We start from the raw sequence: 21,295 nt of genomic DNA on the forward strand, positions 1-21,295 counted from the left end.
TGGTCAAGTCACTTTACTTGTCTGGGCTTGTAATTCCATACCTCAAATTAGAGTCAATCTCTGAAGTCTCTAGGATCCTCTTAATCTACATGTCTGAGACTCTTTAAGAAATTATGTTGAGGAAGAATTACGCTTGGCTTGATCATTTCAAGCAGATTATATGAGTAACTGGAAAATACATTCATTAATTCATTGTATATAGTTACATGTTGTTCATTTATTTGAAACTTCATGAAGCACACTTCCTCCAAAAACGTTATCAACTTGGTTAAAAGCTACAAGACTCAAACCTACCACCTAGTGGTAAAGGAAAGAAAATACAGATTGAAGACAAGATGTCCCGCCATCACATGTGCAGGGTGGGTGTCCTCAGCAATGTTTCATTTCATGTTTTCCTTTTCCTTCACTACTCAGGATAGTTTTGTGTACACAGAAATTCGATACTTCCTTACTTAGTAGTTTGTTCATTTGACAGTTCTCTTTGGCAGGTGAAACATTGTGGACCTCTGAGAATTGTGGAATGATCATTGGTGTTAGATTTGGGGAGCAGAGGTGCCTTTCTCTACATACATTGCAAACCAGTTCCACCCAAGAGCCCACCTACTCCATCTCTTTATGGATAGACAGGGCATTCCACAAGTGCCTAGCTGAGATCAGGACCGCTATGTTGAAAAGACAGAAATCAATACACCAATGTGATTCTTGCCTGCAAGTATTTAATGAGTTTGTTTTGCCTATTACAGTAATTAAAATTAACTCTTCACATTAAATTTATATATCTAAAAGCAGGAATACACCGTCTTTAAGCTTAAACCCCAAAGATGAGGAAGAGGTAAAAAAAAAAAAAATCCTGGGTACTGGGTTTATTGGTAAAGAGGGACCTATTCCCCCTCCCCTTTTTTTTTTTGTTTTTGTATTCTGTCCCTGCACCCCTCATTCCCCTGCTTTCTCCTTTTGTTCCATTTTCTCTTTTCTCTTTCTGTCCCAAATAACAGGTCATTCAGATCAGAATAATGTTTAAACGGAACAGGTAGTGCTCTACGCAGGGTGATTTAATCATCCCAAGGTTTTCACCTGAAAATCCCTTTCATCATTGAAAATATTCGAGTGTCTCCAGAAATACGGAATCATGCCACTTTCCAGCACTCCGCTTTAAGTATTGCTAATTCAACCTTCTTTTTGAAATACCATTCTCATTTTGACACAATTTTCTTAAACCTCTTTCTACACCCACAGGAGAGGTTTTGAATGTGCCACCTGGAGAATCTCGCCTATGCTCAGCCTTGCTAGTAGGACCCTCTCAGTTTTCTGTTTAAAACGCTTGATTCCGTTTTTGCTGGGTGTGCAAACATTGGCCAGGTCTTTCGATGACTTAATAAATGAGATCCGCTTCAGTTTTTAATAAAAACTCTGGGGCTCAGTGCCTCCACGGGCATCCGGGCATTTATCCTTTTTTTTTTTTCTTTCTTTTTTTTTTTTTTAGGATTTTATTTATTTATGAGACTCAGAGAAGGAGGCAGCGGAGAGACCTAGGCGGAGGGAGCAGCAGGCTCCGTGCAGGGATCCCGGGATCGCGGCCTGAGCCGCCCCGGCGCCCCCGGGCATTTACTCTGAACTCGGCCTCTCCAACAGGTTCCCGGGAGGAGCAGTTGTGGCCGCGAAGTTCAGAGACGCAGTTACCGCGCAACTCGCAACAGTTGGTGTCGGGCGATAGGCAGGTTAGAAGTGATAAACGGGGCTCGTCTGAGAGACAAAAAGTTCCGGGAAGGGCGAGGAAGGGCAGCGGCGGCCGTGGGGCGCGCCGGGGGCGGCGCGAGCGGCTGCTCCGGGCAGGAGCCTCCCTGGGCGGCGGCGCGGCGGGGCGGCGGGGCGGCGGGGCGGCGGGGCGGCGGGGTGGCGGGGCGGCGGGGGGCCCGCGGCGCACAGGCGCCGACACCGCACGCCGAGCGGCCGCGCAGCCCCCCGAGCTCGCCGCCGGCGCACGCCCGAGCGCCCCGCCGACCGCGCCGGGGCCACGGCGAGGTGAGGCCGGCCCTGCCCCCGCGCCGCCCCCGGCGGGAGGCGCGACGCCCAGGCCTCGGGTGCGTGCGCGGCCCCGGGCGACGCGGCTGGGCGTGCGCGGGGCCGCGGCGGAGGCAGGGCCGGGCGGGCGGCAGAAGATGGCGAGGGTGTGTAGGCGGCAGCAATGCTCCGTTGAGAGACGCGGCTTTCGGCAGGAACTGGACTCGTGGCGCCACAAGCTCATTCACTGTGTAGGTGAGACCCTCCCCCGGCCGCCTCCGGCCCTCGGGCCGCCCCGCCACCGGCTGCCCCGGACGAGGGAGGGAGCCGGGGCACGGGCAATTGCCGCCCCGGCCCGCCCGCCCTCTTTGGCTCGGGCGTCCCCCTCCCCCACCCCCCGGAGCGCGGGCGCGCGCGACCTCCGGGCGGGCTCTCCCCGGCCCCTCCCCTCCCCTCCCCTCCGCGCGCCTTCCCCGGGGCGGGCTCTCGGGCGGGAGCGCGTGTCCCTTCCCTCCCCTGTCCGCCCCTCCTCCCCGCCCGGCGGCCCGGCGCCGCCGCCGGCTTATTGTGGAAGCTCGCCCCGCGGCGCTGCCACTAGACCGGGGGCGCCGCCTCGGGCGCTGCGGAGCCGGGCACCCGGGCCGGGGGTGGTGGGGGCCGCGCTCGGCCGCCGCCTCCGCTCGGCGGGCGCCTCCCCTCCCCTCCCCTCCCCTCCCCTCCCCCACGCGCGGCGGCGGCGCGCGCCCGGGTCCCCGCGTGCACGCGGCGGCGGCGGCGGCGGCGGCGGGCGGGCGGGCGCCCGGCGCTCGGGCGTGTGCGAGGCGTGAGGTGGAGATGGGGGCGGAGGGAGCCGGAGCTGTCACAGGCCCCGGGTCCGCCTGACCGAGCCAAGTAGGGTGTCATGGCCGCGGGGGGCAGCGGCTGCACTTCCTCTGCGGGCGGCGGCGGCGGCGGCGGCGGCCGGGGAGTTAATCCTCGACGCTCGGGTCGGTGTGTGTGTGTATTTGTGTTCGGTGTGTGCGCGGCGGGGCGGAAGGGGGTGGAACCGGGTCCGACCGAGAAGCCGGAGCGGGGGTCGCTCTTGTCCCCTCCCGAGGGATTTGCTGGAGCCGCCGCCTCGCCGAGAGCCTCGCCGAGAGCCTCGCCGAGAGCCTCGCCGCCCACCGCCGAGTCCCCCAGCCTCCCGGGCCCCGGCTGGCCCTTTCCCCACGGGCAGGAGGGAGTGTGGACGGGGGCGCCCCGGGAGGGGCCGGGCGGCTGAGCTGCGCCTCTCACACTGTGTGTTTTGTCTGTTTTTCTCTCCCAAGGTCCCGTTTCCCTCTGTGCGGCGGCCGGCGGGACCATAAGGGCTTAACTCATATATTTAACCCCCCTCCAAAAAGTAAGTGGCCCGTGTGGTGTCTCCGCTCCGCCCGCCGCCCCCTAGCCCCAGTCCATCCTTGTGTCTGACTCTCCTGTCCCCCAGCATTGTTATTTCCCCATCTTTGGTGCGGTGCTGCTGCTGCTGCTGCTGCTGCTGCTGCTGCTGCTGCTGCTGCTGCGTGGGGAGATGCTTTCTCGTGCTCCTCCGTCCCGCAGGCCCGGTCTTCGGGGAGGCGCAGAATTCCAGCCCCTTTTCCCCTTCTCCCCCCGTGGGGAATATTCTTGGGAACCAGGTCTTCCCCAGCAGAATCTAGGAGATTCTATCCGTACGCTTGGGCCCCTCATCCCCTCCTTCCCGACAGGGTTTCGTTGGAAGGAATTATGCAAATCCTGCTTTCTGGTGTCCATTCAGCGGCAATTTCATGCGGTGAGAAGTTCTCTTTGTTGTGCGAGGGGGAGAACAGACACTGATTTAATAGACATATCTGTTGGGGGGAAGGGTGGAGGGGGTGTGGAGAGGCTCAGTTTGGAAGAATTACAGCACTTGGTTAGCTCGGTGTCTTTGTGTTTGAGCTTTCTGGCTTGACAGGAGGGTATGCCCTTTACAATGTCCCACAAGAGATGTTTTCTGTAATAGATTAAAAAGCAAAACTGAAACTTTAAGTGAAACATAAGGTAACCTTTACCTAGAGAATATAAGCCTTTCCATTTCTGAAGTGTTTCATTATGAAGATCTATGTGAATTTTGTTAAACGTTTAGGCTGTAACATCGAAATTAAAATAGGCAGCAACCCTTTAAGGTATCTGATATCCCTTGGGTTGTCCACAGGTTAAAAGTACATTTGTAAAATACGCTTATGTAAGTAATAAAGGCACGAATCAATTTTTTTTTTTTATATAAGCTGACTTGTGGATGTATTTTAAATTTTCCCTCCTGCCAATCCAAGCCCAGCTCTGCTCTCCAAAAAGCCTTTTGGTTATCGGTTATCATTTACTGTGTCTCTGCTTGTATTTTTTTCAAATCTCTAGTACATTTGCTAAAATGTTACATCAGATTAAGCTCATTTTGAATTACTTATTATAACCATCATATGAGTTTATGAAGGCATGTAGGTTTTGAGAAGAGTGAAATTAGTGCGTTTTCAGAATTATGAATATAAAATCGTGAAATTAGTTTGAAGAATTTTTAGTTCTTGTATTTATTTCTCTTTTTTTCATGATTGGTTTTTTCAGTAGGGCTTTTTAGTTTTTAAAAGATTTTGAAATTGACTTAGCCCTGTAGATTCCTTAAGTTACTGTTACTCTAGTTTAGATGGTTTTAACGCGTTGTTGGTCTTATTCTGTTTGCTTTGAATACCTTGCCTTCTGCCTCAGGCCCCCTTTTTATCGGTCATTGCGAGTGTTAATGGTTACTTATTGCTGCTTGACAAGGTTGTATTTTATTTTTTCTTTTCTCTTAATGACAACAAAATTGTGTAAATATATGAATATCAAATTTTGATTTGTTTTTTTTTGTAGGGGGGTTTTAATCTAGTCCTCAGTTTTCTTAAAACATACTTTTAACTCCAAATTTCCACTTTGAAGGTGGTAAAGTTCAGGAGATATTTAAAGTCCAGAGGGCAGAGGAGTAATACATAGTTGATAGTCTCACAGCTAAAATCAATTGGGTTTCATATTTTCTCTTTTATTATATGTAATTTCTTTAAGAAGGGTTCTAAGTAAATCAATAGTAGTGTTAACTTTCTTTACTTATAAAGGTTAGCAGTGATTCTCATACAAGGAAAAGGCAGCTATGTGGTTTGTCACTAGCAGACGAAATAATTCCTCGTTTTATTTTAATGAGATTGGTTCTGAACAGTTAACCTTCTATTTGATTCTGTTGACTGATTATCTTAGTACTTGAGGGTCATTTGGTTTCTAAATGATACTTAATTTACAGCAGTCTTTGGATTTAAAATGAATTCATTTTTAATTCTCATTTATTCCCAAAATCTAATTCTTTTATTTTGGGGGGTTTGTAGTGGGTGCATCAGGATTGTTGGAGGTGTTTGTGTTTCCATTATTACATTTTAGTTGAATTGGAGTCAGCAGTTTCAGACAGTGATTATGATCAATCAAGATGGATATTTGGTAACCAGGTGATTATTAAGGTGTCCTCTGAGACTATGGCAGTCCATATTTCAAGAAGATTGAGGTTCTCTATGTTGCTTGGTGTGATGTAACCTTTTGCTTGGCTGCTCCTCATCCTTGCTGTATTCTTAAAAAGCTCTTCTCAATGTAGGGAAAGTTTTGCTGATTTCACCTTAGCTCTAGCTTGGCTGAAAAGGATAGCAGAGTTAATTAAGTCTCTTTGACTTAACATAGTTATTTCATATTGCCCTGATTCCCTCAGATGTGCTGGTAATCAGAACAATTCTAGGAAATCTCTGAATAATGCCTTTTTTCTTCCTTTTCTTTTCTTTTCTTTCTTTTTTATTTAGCCTTATGGGCTATACTGGATGGCCTGTAATTTTTTTCAGAGTGAGAATTAGGTGTTCAGTGTCTGTGGGGACTTGCCATCTCTGAGCACCCACATAATTACTTAGCTACTTATATTAGTGCTGTTTTTAGGAATCAAAGGCGGTTTAGGTAAGGACTTCATTTAATTTTGAATCTGCTGTGGGCAGATGACAGTATTGGGGAATCTACCCTAATCTTCAGGAACTTTTAGTACTTAGAGAAAATATAGTGTGTTCAATAATAGTACAAGGCAAAATGTGCCATACTGTGGCGCAAGCAAGTCCTAGGGGTGTTTAAAAGTGAAAGAAATCTCTCGAAATGATGTAGGAAGGCTTCATGAAGAAGGTGGCAGATTTTAGCGTTATTTGATGAATACAGAAGAGTCACTCCTGTCCAGAGAAAACAAATAAGCAAAAGTGGCAAAGAAGAATGAGATGAGACCGTGATTCATGTAGGGGATGTATAGATGATAGGTTTGCAAAAGTAGCTTTTGCAAAAGGATTTTCTAATGCAGGTTAAAAAGTGGGGTCTCTTTGTTACGCACCTTGGGGGTTTACATTGCATTTCACTCCTTAGCTCAGGAGATGAATGTTTCCTTTATTTGAAGATTTCATTTTGGAACTCAACAATGACACATAATTGTTTTTTAAATCACCTTCACGGGAATGATGTTATACAAAACTGTCTCTTCTCATTTGGAGGCTGTACTTTATTACATTGCTCAAAACCTATTTTTGCAGTTGTCTAAAATCAGTGGTATATGTATTCTTTTTTTTTTTTTTTTTTTTTTTTTTTTTTTTTTTTATAAATTTTTATTTATTTATGATAGTCACACAGAGAGAGAGAGTGAGAGGCAGAGACACAGGCAGAGGGAGAAGCAGGCTCCATGCACCGGGAGCCCGACATGGGATTCGATCCCGGGTCTCCAGGATCGCGCCCTGGGCCAAAGGCAGGCGCCAAACCGCTGCGCCACCCAGGGATCCCTGGTATATGTATTCTTGAAACATCTCTTGTATTGCCAAATATTCATCCTTAAAGATTGCATTTGGTATTTGCAAACATAGTCCAAAAGCATTTTTCGTGGCAAATACAGGTATATGTTAAATAATGAGATTGATTTTCTTTGCTGATTTGCAAGCTGGCTGTGAAGCTCAGCAAAGGGGTTTGATTTGTTTTGATATGCCTCAGAACTTCTCTTTTGATTCTTAATTTCTTTATGTCTACCCATCTGTTGTACGGAATCTGGATATTGGCTAGATGTTAATAAACAAAGCTGTTGTTTAGTAATTTCAGGTTAAAACCTTACCATCACTACTCTCCAAATTATCTTCTACTCTATTTGCGAGTATTTTAAAAAATCCTTTTACTGTTCCTTACAATGGCACATTGTTTTGGGGATAATCCCAGTGTGAATTATTAGCTGATTGTAAGTCTCTTGTATGCAGGAAATATTCCAATACGGTGGTTTGTACCCTGAAGTTTTTCTTTTTTTCAATTGAGGTATAATTTACATACTTTAAGATTCACCCTTTTACAATATTACAATTCAGTAATTTTAGTTTATTCACTACATTGTTTAAACATCACTATATAGGGGATCCCTGGGTGGCTCAGCGTTTTAGCGCGCCTGCCTTTGGCTCAGGGCGCGATCCTGGAGTCCCGGGATTGAGTCTCCCGTCGGGCTCCTGGCATGGAGCCTGCTTCTCCCTCTGCCTGTGTCTCTGCCTCTCTCTCTCTCTCTCTCTCTCTCTCTCTCCCTATGTCTGTCACGAATAAATAAATAAATATTAAAAAAAATCGCTATATAATTCCAGAACACTTTCATTACCCAAAAAAGAAACCCCATGCCCATTAGCAGTTATTTCCCATTCCATCTGTGACCCCAGCCATTGGCATCCCCAATCTGCTTTCTGTCAGTCTTCTATATTTCATATAAATGTAATCATACAATATATATGGCCTTTTGTGTCTGACTTCTTAGCATGTTTTTAAGATTTATCCATGTTGTAATGTTGTAGCATGTATCAGCACTTAGTGCTTTCTATGGCTAAGTGCTTTCTATGGCTAAGTAATATTGCAATTGTATGGACATACTATGTTTAGCATTCATCAGTTGGTGGGCAATGGTATTGTTTCCCCTTTTTGCCTGTTGTGAATTATATTTCTGTGAACATTTGTTTTCACTTTTCTTGAGTGTGTATTTAAGAGTTAAATTCCTGGGTCATATAACTTAATGTTTGAGGAACTGCCAAACTTCTTTAGTTTTTTTAAAAATATTCTATCAATTTACCTGAGAGAGCAAGAGCGAGAGCACAGAGGGAGAAGCAGACTCCTTGCTCAGCAGGGCTCAGTCTCTCAGGACCCAGAGATCATGACCTTAGCTGAAGGCAGCTGCTTAACTGACTGAGCCACCCAGGGGCTTTATTTATTTTTTATTCATTCATTCGTTCCAAACTGTTTTCTAAACCAGCTGCAGTCCCTGTTTTACATTCCTACCAGCAATGTATGAGGATTCCAGTTTCTCCACCACCTTGCTGACACTTGTTATTGTCTTTTTTTTTTTAAGATTTTCTTTATTCATAAGAGACACAGAGAGAGAGAGAGAGAGAGAGAGAGAGGCAGAGACACAGGCAGAGGGAGAAGCAGGCTCCATGCAGGGAGCCTGACGTGGAACTCGATCCCAGGTCTCCAGGATCAGGCCCTGGGCTGAAGGCAGCGCTAAACCGCTGAGCCACTCGGGATGCCCGATTTTTATTTATTTATAAAATTGTTTTTAGATTTCATTTTTATTTTCTTTATTTTTATTATTTATTTATTTATTTTTATTTATTTATGATAGAGAGAGAGAGAGGCAGAGACACAGGCAGAGGGAGAAGCAGGCTCCATGCACCGGAAGCCCGATGTGGGATTCTATCCCAGGTCTCCAGGATCGCGCCCTGGGCCAAAGGCAGGCGCCAAACCGCTGCGCCACCCAGGGATCCCGGATTTCATTTTTATTTATTCATAACAGACAGAGAGAGAGAGAGAGAGAGAGAGAGAGAGAGGGGCAGACAGAGACACAGGTAGAGGGAGAAGCAGGCTCCGTGTAGGGAGCCCAAGTGGGACTCGATCCCAGGTCTCCAGCATTGTATCCCAGGCTGAAGGCAGCGCGAATCCCCTGGGCCACTGGGGCTGCCCCGATTTTATTTATTTTAGAGAGCACAAGGAAGGGGAGGGCTAGAAAGGGAAGAGGGAAAGGGAGAGACTCTCAAGCAAACACTGTATTGAGCACAGAGGTCCACTTGGAGCTAGATCTCATAATCCTGGGATCATTATCTGAGCCAAAACCAAGAGTCTGAAGCTTAACTGACTGAGTCACCCATGTGCCCCCATGTTGCTTTTTTAAGTAATCTCTACACCCAACGTGGGGTTTGAACTCACGATCCCAACCAAGATCAAGAGTTGCATGCTCTACTGACTGAGCCAGCCAGGGACCCCAAAATTGCTGGTTATTTGTTGGAGTTGTGTCACAGCACAGGTATACTTTGCTATCCAAGTCTTCGAAATTCCTGCCTTTCTCTGGTGAGGGTTTATATATCAAGTTCAGAAAATGTGGTAAACCACATTATTTAAATCTGTTCCATGCTTGAGTTTTGAGTACTAATAACAAAAGTTTGGCTACAGATAGATACCTTTTTTTTTTTTTTTTTTAATTTTTTTATTTACTTATGATAGTCACAGAGAGGGAGAGAGAGAGAGAGGCGCAGAGACATAGGCAGAGGGAGAAGCAGGCTCCATGCACCGGGAGCCCGACGTGGGATTCGATCCTGGGTCTCCAGGATCGCGCCCCGGGCCAAAGGCAGGCGCCAAACCGCTGCGCCACCCAGGGATCCCTAGATACCTTTTTTTTAAAAAAAAGATTTATTCTTGAGAGACAGAGAGAGAGAGAGAGAGAGAGAGAGACAGACAGACAGGGACACAGGCAGAGACAGAGCAGGCTCCATGCAGGGAGCCTGATGTGGGAATTGATCCTGGGACTCCAGGATCACGCCCTGGACCAAAGGCAGGCGCTAAACCGCTGAGCCACCCAGGGATCCCCGATAGATACCTTTATATAGATATTTTGTCTGAATCTATTCTGAGTTTGAGTAGTGAGAGGAATCTGTACAATACTAGCTTCTATTTATTTATTTATTTATTTATTTATTTATTTATTTATTTATTTATTTATTTATTTATTTATTTATTTGATAGAGCACAAGCAGGGAGAGCAGCAGAGGGAGAAGGAGAAGCAGGCTCTGCTGAGCAGGGAGCCTGATTCAGGGTTTGATCCCAGAACCCTTGGATCCTGATCTGAGCTGAAGGCCAGTTCTTAACCAGCTGAACTACCCAGGTGCCCCAATAGCAGTATTTTTGAAATTTAAGATTGTACTTTTTGGTTGCATTTTATGAAACTCAGATATTTGGTAGGTTGTATTTATTGCAAGTTATTGTATGACTTTATTTTCTGGTACTAAACTATACCATTTATTATTTATTTATTTATTTATTTATTTATTTATTTATTATTTTAATGATAAATTTTTTATTGGTGTTCAATTTGCCAACATACAGAATAACACCCAGTGCTCATCCCGTCAAGTGCCCCCCTCAGTGCCCGTCACCCATTCACCCCCACCCCCTGCCCTCCTCCCCTTCCACCACCCCTAGTTTGTTTCCCAGAGTTAGGAGTCTTTATGTTCTGTCTCCCTTTCTGATATTTCACACACACTTCTTCTCCCTTCCCTTATATTCCCTTTCACTATTTATATTCCCCAAATGAATGAGAACATATAATGTTTGTCCTTCTCTGATTGACTTCCCTCAGCTGTTTTATTTATTTTTTAAAAAATATTTTATTTATTTATTCATGAGAGGCAGAGAAGCAGGCTCCATGCTGGGAGCCCAATGTGGGACTTGATCCCAGGACTCCAAGATCACACTCTGAGCTGAAGGCAGACGCTCAACTACTGAGCCACCCTAAACTATACTGTTTTAAAAGACTTTTGAATTTTGTGGTTAGTGTCAGTTTCTCAGATTTTTGAATTGGTTAGATTTGGTGTCACAAAGTGTCTGGTGTAATGATGTCTTAAAAAAAATTGAGAATCTTAGGATGTAAGTGGGAGAATTAGTCTGAGAATCCTTTACTTAATGGATTGTGAGGGGTATGTTAGGCTGTATGGTTAATACCTTGTAATAATTTTTTGTCTTGCCTTTTTTCCTTTTGCTCCACATGTTTATTTTTTGTTAAAGAGAAATGGATTGGATTCTTTTGGTTATGGGTTATGGATTCTTTTGATTTATCACATAATCAGTTTTCTGCATGTTATGCAGTCTAAGAAAGTTACATGTATAAAGCCAGTTTTTGTTGAGTGACCTTATAATAATCAAGTTCTTAAAATTCAGTTTTGGGTAATGTGTACTTTTTGAATTGTAAGTGCAGGATAAGTCAAAGGGAATGGCTATAAGAAAAAAATGGATGTAACAGTAATTTATAGACTTATGTTTGAGGTTTTGGTATTTGGAAACAAATTATGTTTCAAATATTTTCTACTAGTGAGAAAATTTACTCAATTGTATCTTAGAGTTTTATTCAAAACTGTAATTGTACTTTACCATTTGAAGTAAGGGAGTATTTCTTATAACTTCTAAATCATTAAAAGTCTATCACAGTTGTTTTACAAAGTTTGAACCGGATCATATAGAAGCAGAGTTATTTCACAAGATTTTAAACTCTCCAACACCTGACATATAGAAGGCTTTAGAAAAATATTTTAATGGTGTCACCCGCATCAACATAGCACCCACCTATATCTACATAGCATGTTTTATACTTAAAAAGCCCTTCTTTGGGCAGCCCGGTGGCGCAGCGGTTTAGCGCTGCCTGCAGCCTAGGGTGTGATCCTGGAGACCCTGGATCGAGTCCCACATCAGGCTCCCTGCTTGGAGCCTGCTTCTCCCTCTGCCTGTGTCTCTGCCCTCTCTCTCTCTCTCTCTCTCTCTCTCTCTCTCTCTCTCTCTCTGTGTCTCTCATGAATAAATAAATAAAATCTTAAAAAAAAAAGCCCTTCTTTATAAAATAAAAATAAAAAAAAGCCCTTCTTTTACATACATATTCTTATTGCCTTTATTTAGGAATGTAGGAAGATAAAGATGGGTATTAAAAAATAATTGGTCAGTTGGGAAACACTGAGTAATAACTCTTGTTGAAGCAATCAGGGGATTTCCCTTACCATAAATGCTTCCTTTTATCCACAGAAAAATTGTATGATATTTTAACGTTTGAAATATTTACCTAACTTATCAGGTAAAACACAGAATGGAACTCTCTCAGAAGCAAATTTTTTTTTTTTAATTTTTATTTATTTATGATAGTCACAGAGAGAGAAAGAGAGAGAGGCAGAGACATAGGCAGAGGGAGAAGCAGGCTCCATGCACCGGGAGCCCGATGTGGGATTCGATCCCGGGTCTCCAGGATCGCGCCCTGGGCCAAAGGCAGGCGCCAAACCGCTGCGCCACCCAGGGATCCCAGAAGCAAACTTTTTATTTAACTTGCTGCAAATGCTATATGAAGTTACATAGTAGTTTTCTAGCTCTGTTAAATATGCTAACACCTCAAGACTTATGTTTCTCATTAGTAATACTAGATAGTCTGTAACCGTTATTTGATCTATTGGCTTACTTTTCATAAAGTCTGAATCATTTTTTACCATCATTATCATCAATAAATGATTACTGTGTTTCTCTTGCTAGTTTGCTTTTTAGAGGTTTGGCCTGTTCTCTCTCTCCTAGATGCATAATGTGAAGGGGAAGAAAAACTAATTTTAAAAGAATCTATAGGGTGTATATTGCTTAGTAAAAGGAAATCCCACATGTGAAAATGTGAATTTTCCACAATGAAATTTTATTTTATAGCAGAACTCACATCTAATTTAACATAAGCAGTATGCTCTACTAATATGTTTAGAATTACTGGTTTAGGGGTGCCTGGCTGGCTTAGTTGGAGTAGCATGCAACTCTTGATGTTGGGCTCCTGAATTTGAGCCCCATGTTGGGTGTAGAGATTACTTAGATAAATTAACTGGTTAATACTTAAGTAATACTGGTTAAATACTTAAATACTGGTTAATACTTAAATAATACTTAAATACTGGTTTATACAAATTTAAAAAAGAAGTGTACGATGTATGTAGAAGAGAGAATTGTTGACTTTGTTAAACTGAGATATGTTTATATTCAGTTTGATGTGTCTGGGTATTTGTTTAGGTTCCTGCCCGAACACTCCCCTTCACAATCAGTGGAAGCATGTTTTCTAGGTCATTTGTAGATATTTGCCTCTATACTTCTATTTTCCTCTTTTTTTTCTATCTTTTAGATTTATGATTTGTCAAAGATAGAAAGGATGCTAGAATTTTATTTTTCAACCATATTGGTTAAAGAAAAATTAAAAAAAATCTTTTATTTTGGAAAACTTCAAACACGTAGGAAAGTATTTTGAAAGAATAAGACAACAAACACCCCAGCTACCTCAACTTTAGGCCAATGTTTTATTCCCACTGGATTATTTTGAAGCAAATCTCAGGTTTCATATTTACTATTGAATCTTTCTTGCAGCCTTTTGTATAGTACAATCTTGCTCATTCTGCTTCCCATCCCCAACATAAATTTAAAGAAATAATATATCTGACTATAAAGAAAACAAGTTTTTGTTTTACTAATTTTTTGAAAAGCTAACAGATACTGAGCTTTTCCTATATGCCAAACAAGAACCCTTTGATGTTAGTATCTGTTATACAGGTGGAGAAACAGATTTAGAAAGATTAAGGATTTCATTCATGATCACTTAGCTAATGATTGGTGGTAGACCCACAATTGGAATTCAAAAGCCTGTGCTCTTTAACCTTAAACATTCAAGCATATGCTCTCCTTTTTGACTTTCCTATTTGGTTCCACCAAGTTGCCCCTTCTTTCTTTGTTTGCAACTTTTTTTTAAAAATAAGATTTTATTTATTTATTCATGAAAGCCACAGAGAGAGGCAGAGACAGGCTGAGGGAGAAGCAGGCTCCATCCAGGGAGCCCGATGTGGGACTTGATCCCCGGACTCCAGGATCACGCCCTGGGCGGAAGGCGGGCGCTAAACCACTAAGCCACCCAGGGATTCCCTGTTTGCAACTTCTAATTGCATATTTGATTTATATTACATTAAGGAATTCTGGTTTCTCTGTCCATAGTCTTACCATAAATGGTAACAAAACTATTCTTTCAATTCTCTGTCTTGAAATGCCTTGCCCCTTTCTCTTTTGCGTTATCATACTGTTTGGCTTTGCTTCTTGGTGTTTTAGTTTTCTTGGTGATATTCAGAGCTAAGGAGGTTTCTGAGCTGAAAGTTTTGCTTCATATGTTGCTAGACTGGCATTTCTTCACCATTGGCTGAGATTTGAGCATAGGCTGACTAGAGGAATGGCAGCAAAGGCTATCTAAGTGATAGTGATTCTGGGCCTTAAGCTTGATGAGCCTTCCATTTGGACTGGCCTCGTTCAAAGCACTTTGAAGTTTGAAACAAAAGCCTTCTAGTGACTATGTAGGTGCCTGGCTTTTTCTTCTATTCACATCCTTCCTAGAGAACTCAAGGGTGGGGGGGGAGGGGCAAACGGTTAAAGCAGATTGGGGTCAGGATTTAGGATTCCTGGACTTTAGCCAAATGCCTTCTCAGTTTTAACCTTCTGTGGCTTAGATTTGGTGCAGTTGGCAATAAATATTTCATTTTATTTTATTTATTTTTTATTTTCTGGCAATAAATATTTTAAAATATGTGTTAAAAGGGGAAGTTGCTGAGTTGTGTATAATTACTGATAAAGAGAAGGAGTGATTTGGCAAATTTTAAAAATAATACACAGTTTTGGGGGCACCTGGCTGGCTCATTTGGAAGAGCATGCGACTCTTGATATTGAGGTTGTAGGTTTGAGCCCCACGTTGGGTATAGAGATTACTTACTAAAAATCTTTTAAAAAATATGCTGTTTTGGTAATTCAAACATCACTGGTTTTAGATAAAATGCTTTAGTAGTAGGTATAGAAAGAATGTGACAAAGGTGATGGAGAAATTCCCATCAAAATAAAACGGGAAACTCCTTGCCTCTACTAAGAATAAAAAGAGGAACATAAATGTTTGTGACAATGTCTCTGTGTTGAAAGGCTTTTTAATTAAATGATTAATAATATAAGTACTAATCTCATAAGTTAGGTTTTCATTCAGCTGGTGAGGAAGTAGTGAAAGTTTGTATAAATGAGCATTGATTTAACGTATCCTGATCACAATACAATAATATTTTAATTATGGATAGGCTGAAGAAGTCCATAAATCTTTGAGAATTATTGTTAAAAAAAAACACTTTCAGCTGGTCATTTTTGTATGAGCGTTTAATACGACTGATATATTTTTTAAAAAAGATTTTGTTTACCCCTGAGTGGCTCAGTGGTTGAGCCTGTGCCTTTGGCTTGGGGCGTGATCCAGAATCTGGATCCGGCTCCTCGTGGGGAGTCTGCTTCTCCCTCTGCCTATGTCTCTGCCTTTCTCTGTGTCTCATAAATAAATAAAATCTTTAAAAAAATAAAAATAGGGATCCCTGGGTGGCTCGGCGGTTTAGTGCCTGCCTTTGGTCCAGGGTGTGATCCTGGAGTCCCCGGATCAAGTCCCACATCGGGCTCCCTGCAAGGAGCATGCTTCTCCCTCTGCCTGTGTCTCTGCCTCGCTCTCTCAGTCTGTGTCTCTCATGAGTAAATAAATAAAATATTAAAAAAAAGTGATTTAATATATCACCTATGTTCAATAGTGTACTAAAATTTTATTTATATTTATCTATTGGTAAATTTTTAGCCACTCTGGTTTCTGTTCAAGAAAAAGAATACATCAAAAAAAAAAAAAACAAAGAATTTACAGGACGAAAATAAATTATATGTATTATTTTCTAACAGTTTTTTAAGAGGTAGTAGAATTTTGCTTTATTGATTTTTTTTTTTGAGAACAAGTATGATTAGAGTGATAAAGCTATTTTCCATGTGAGACTTGTACAGCTAATTTTTGTATGTTACTATATATACAGTTTCTTGTATTTATTAAAATAGATTTTGGCATGTTAAAATAAATAGACATATGCAGAGAGTCAGAAATCCACATGTATATCTACCGAAAGCAGTTTCAAGACCCATCGCTATGGCTACCAACATATAATCTTATCTAAAAGATAACATTCCTTTAGGCCCCTTTCTCCTTAGGCAAAGAACTTCTGTTTAATCTTAAATAAAATATCTGTATCAAAGATTAGTACATTTTGTTGATGAAAAGCAAGAGCACATTTATAAATGGGTGAAAGAGAAGAGAAACTGGAATTACCCATATTAGGTGAGACGACTAGTTAGGAGTTGTCAGGAGCTATAAAACTGTAGGACTTAATTTTTCTAAAAAAACAATAGGCCATAGTTTACAGTCCAACCTTGAATGAGTTGTGTTGGTCAAGACTGTTAAACTATCAAGAAGATTAAATTATCCACAGATTTAGATCTTTTAAAAGCAAGAAAATGTAAATTAATGAAGAAGAGTTATTCTAATGTAGTTATATCGATTAAAAGAAAATACAAAAACTGACATTGCCAAAGACAGGGGACCAGAGATGTTGATGACCCATACAACTTTTACCCTTTTTCTTCCTTTTTTTTAAGGATTTAAACTTTACTTTGGAAAAAGTGGAAAGTTTGTTCTCGTTAAATGATTAACAAATGTTTATGTATTACGTGTCAGACATTAAAAAATTGTTTCTTGAAACCGTATAAGGATGTTTATGTAAGAATATCTTTAGTAATTGTTGTAACCCATATTTTGTCAGATACAAGTCATCCAGATGATATCAACTCTTCTGAGGAATATGAACATATATCCATTTGCAGGTAGAAAAGGTAAAGAGTAAGGGCTGTATTAAGCAGGAAGGATCTGTTAAATCATGTTGCTATCAACATCTGGTTTTTGTGACTCATCAGAAGTATAAGCATTAATAGTAATGATACTGTTGCTATTATATTTGAATGGAGTATGAAATAAGTAGCATACTTTAAAGCTTGGTGCTTAAAAAAGTAACTAAAACTTGATGCTTAAAGGATGTTTGCTCTCAGATGGGAGAATATACAGTATCTTCAGATGTTTGGTCCAATAATGCAGCCTAGGATTCTGCCAAGAACATTCTTTTAGGAATGAGTAACGTGCTTTTTCATGGTATGGTTGTCATTCATCTTTCTTATCTATACAGCTCCATCTTTTCTTTGTTTCTTTTTCTTTTTGTGTGTATAAGATATATGTTTGGAAATGCATCAAATTAAGTAAACTGAATTAACTTTTTTTTTTGAATTAACTTTTAAAATAAATGTATGCATATGGAGGTTCCCCTCTCTTATCTGAAAGTAGAGCATCAATCACTGTGAAACCTTTTGTAAGCTGAAATGGTGTAGAGCAAAGAGCAATTATCAATTTTTTATACGGAAAAAATTTTATACATTCCCACACCCAAGAAATAAGCTCTCCTGGGTTTTTCTGATACCCTAGGATGCATCTTGTTAATCGATGCAAGAAATAAATTGAGATAAATACAGATACACAGTTCAAATTATGGTGGCTTGACACTGAGTGTAGTTCAGCGGAAGGAGCTTGGTAGTGCCACTCTAGCTGCTCAGGGTGCACACTGCCTCTGTAACAGCTCGCTGTGAAACAAATGCTGACCACTGTTTGTTTCACTTTTTGCCATTTTTCATAAAAGTGGAATGGTGTAATGCAAACTTTTGAAAAGTGGGAGGGGGTTGCCTGTATTTTAGTCTAGGGGGAAACAGATCTTCAGAGGCTCATAGAGATGAGAATGACTTTATATTATTTTTTTTCCACCCCCCCCCCCCCGGCCTGGCTCGAGAATGACTTTAGAAGTGGAAACAATGGTGGTTATAGTTAAGAGAATGATATGAACTTAGACTGTTCAGTAATGAAACATATTCAATGAAGTCTTTTTCTTTTTTAGTGAATGCTTTTTGCTCTGTTTGCATGATTGTTTATATTAAGTTCATAAAACAATTTTATTTTGATACAATGCAGATAGTTTTGTCTCTCCTGCTTTTTGTCCATTTATGAATTTTAAGAAACTTAAAAGTTGCCATCTCTTTTGAAGTTAACCATTGAGTCTTCCTTTTCTTTTTATTTTTTTAAATATTTTATTTATTCATGAGAGACACAGAGGCAGAGGGAGAAACAGGCTCCCTGTGGGGAACCTGATGTGGAAATGTGATGCAGGACTCGATCCCAGGACCCTGGGATCATGACTCTGAGCTGAAGCAGATATTCAACCACTGAGCCACCTAGGTGCCCCTCCTTTTCTTTTTCTTTTTTCAAAGATTTTATTTATTTATTCATGAGAGACACACAGAGAGAGAGAGGCAGAGGGAGAAGCAGACTCTATGCAGGAAGCTGGACGTGGGACTCGATCCCGGGTCTCCAGGATCAGGCCCTGGGCTGAAGGCGGCGCTAAACCGCTGAGGCACCCGGGTTGCCCTCCTTTTCTTCATGTAACATCCAAGTTACATGAAGAACATTTGTATTTCTAGAGAAAATACATAATGTACAAAAATAATTTTAGACATGAATTTACGTGCTTTTCAGATATTAACCATGTATAGTTAACCCTTTAAAAATTGTATCTTGATAGGTTGGAAGAGGTTGTTAAGTGTATTTTGCATTTACAAGTTTAATTTCTTTCATTGTTTCTCCCAATTGTTTATCACATTCCAAGGCCCATTCTGGAAGCACTTGTGTGTAACAACAGCAAAATGTGGCTTTGGTTCAGGCAGACCTGGGTATAAATTTTATCTTCACGCTTTACCAACTATGGGATATAGAGAGAACTAATTTTAGTTCATTGTTATATGAAATAGTATTAATAGTAAATACTGCGTAGGAGGGTTGTGAGAATTGACTAAGAGGCAAAGACTTTCATTTTTTGCTTAATAAATAATAGATCATTTGAAAGAAATCTGTTGAAGCTGATTCACAAAATACGCTTTTTAGATACAATCTTAACATCATAACAGTTTCTTTTAAATATTTTTGTAATAAAGAACAATGATTCTTCTCTCTGGAATTTAAGTTGCATTGTGTTTGGTCTATTCAAAACTTCTAAATATTTACAGCTTCTCTGTAATGGTTTGGGTGATGGCAATTTACACATCATTACCACATTTATTGCTACATTCTATAGAATAGGGTGGCAAAAATACTGTTTGTATGCTTTTTGCCAATTGATAGAACTACTCCATACTTTTTCTTTGTAAAAAATAGTTTCATTTTAGGCAGTGGTGTGGAGTGGGGAAAACCCTGGGGGTGGAGCACTAGGTTCTGGTTATGACTATAGCTGTGTGGTTTTGAGTAAACATACTTAATCTCTCTGGACCTTGGTTTCCTTATCTGTAAAATAAGGTCTTGGAGAGCCTTCTAATAATATTTTGAGGAAAATTGTGTTGATTTTCATTGTTGAATAGACCCATGCATTTCATGACAAAAGTTGTCATGATATTAGGAAATATTTTACATATTGGGGCACGAGAACTAAACTAAATAATGCACTGAAAGATGGTTGCCTTGTAAAGTGTTCATCAGAATAAAGACTATTTATTAATCTTTAAGGACAAAGCAGAATGTTAAGGAATGGGCAATAGTTTCCCAAGGTCATGCAAAATTATGTAACTAATTTTTCTAAGAATATGTAGCTGTATACTCACAAGGTGGGAGAAGATTTGCCTCATTTGGCTAATGATAATTTTATCTTTGTATTTCATATAATGTAAATGTGGTTTCTTTTTTTTCCCTAATGCTGTTTTCCATAGTGGCTGCATCAGTTTACAGTGCACAGAAGTTCTCTTTTCTCCACGTCCTTGCCAACACTTACTATTCCTAGTCTTAATGGGTGTTCTAACAGGTATGAGGTGATAGCTCATTGTAGTTTTGATTTGCATTTCCCTGATGATTCATGATGTAGAGCATCTTTTTTATGTATAGCCATCTATATATCTTCTTTGGAAAAATGTATATCTAGATTTTCTGACCATTTCCTAATTGGATTGTTTGTTTTTTTTAAGTTTGTTTGTTTGTTTATGATAGACACAGAGAGAGAGAGAGAGGCAGAGACACAGGCAGAGGGAGAAGCAGGCTCCGTGTCGGGAGCCCGATGCGGGACTCGATCCCGGGACTCCAGGATCGTGCCTTGGGCCAAAGGCAGGCGCCAAACCGCTGAGCCACCCAGGGATCCCCTGTTTGGGGTTTTTATTTTTACTTTTGATTTATGGATTCTTTTTCTTTCTTTTTTTTTTTTTTTGATTTATAGTTTCTTTATACATTTTGAATATTAGCCGCTTTTCAGACACATCATTTGCAAATATTTTCTCCCACTCAGTAAGTTGCCTTTTCACTTTGTTGATGGTTTCCTTTGCTGTCTAGAGGCTTTTTTGGTTTAATGTAGTCCAACTTGTTGCTTTTGTTGCTTTTGTTGTTGGTGTCAGATTAAAAAAATCATTTGCCAAGACTGATGTCAAGGAGCTTATTGCCTTTGTTTAGTTTTAGGAGTTTTATGGTTCAGATCTTATGTTCAAGTCTTTAATCCATTTTGAGTTGATTTTTGTGTATGGTGTGGGAGTTTCATTTTATACATATGGCTGTCTAGTTTTTCTAGCACTATTTGTTGAAGAAAATGTCCTCTCCCCATTGTATATTCTTGGCTCCTTTGCCATGAATTAATTGATCATATATGCATGGGTTTATTTCTGGGCTGTTTTGTTCCTCTGATCTTTGTGTCTGTTTATATGCTGATACAATACTGTTTTAATCCCTAATAGCTTTGTAGTGCAGTTTGAAATCAAGGAGCATGATGTCTCCAGCTGTGTTCTTTCTCAAAATTGTTTTGGCTCTTCAGGGTCTTTTATAGTTCCATACAAATTTCAGCATTCTTCCGTTTCTGTAAAAAATCATTGGAATATTGATAAGGATTGCTTTGGATCTGTATGTTGACTTGGGTAGTGTGGACATTTTAACAATAATATTTTTTCCAGTCAGCAGCACAGACTATCTTTGTTTATCTGTGTCTTCAGTTTCTTTCATTAATGTCTTGTTTTCTTCAGTATTTCATCATCTTGGTTAAATTTATTGCTAAGTATTTTATTCTTGTGCAGTTGGAAATGGGATTGTTTTCTTCATTTCTTTTTGCTAGTTTATTAGTTATGTATACAAATGAAACAGATTTTGTGTATTGTATCCTGCAACCTTTCCAGATTCATTTATTCTAAGAGGTTTTTGATGGAATCTTTTGGAGTCTCTGTGTAATATCATGGTATCTGC

At 40.9% G+C, this 21,295-nt stretch overlaps 1 protein-coding gene across 13 annotated transcripts in view; it reads left to right on the plus strand.

Annotated features, from left to right (window-relative positions):
* Positions 1-1,572: 1,572 nt before the first annotated feature.
* The window catches only part of LCOR (ligand dependent nuclear receptor corepressor), a 140,838-nt gene continuing 121,115 nt past the window's right edge, over positions 1,573-21,295 (plus strand). For 4 of the 13 annotated variants that reach the window (XM_055345905.1, XM_055345911.1, XM_055345906.1 and 1 more), the window contains exons 1-2: positions 2,844-2,991; positions 3,309-3,382. In XM_055345905.1, coding sequence (XP_055201880.1) covers positions 2,903-2,991; positions 3,309-3,382 — 163 coding nt within the window. In that variant the 5' untranslated portion in view covers positions 2,844-2,902. Of the gene's footprint in view, positions 1,719-2,133; positions 2,257-2,843; positions 2,992-3,308; positions 3,383-3,725; positions 3,791-21,295 lie in introns of those variants that run through there. The other 9 variants (XM_055345910.1, XM_055345907.1, XM_055345908.1 and 6 more) reach the window with 9 other exon arrangements.

The sequence above is a fragment of the Nyctereutes procyonoides genome, unplaced genomic scaffold (assembly GCF_905146905.1).
Source record: "Nyctereutes procyonoides isolate TBG_1078 unplaced genomic scaffold, NYPRO_anot_genome, whole genome shotgun sequence".
In the NCBI taxonomy this organism is placed as follows: Eukaryota; Metazoa; Chordata; class Mammalia; order Carnivora; family Canidae; genus Nyctereutes; species Nyctereutes procyonoides.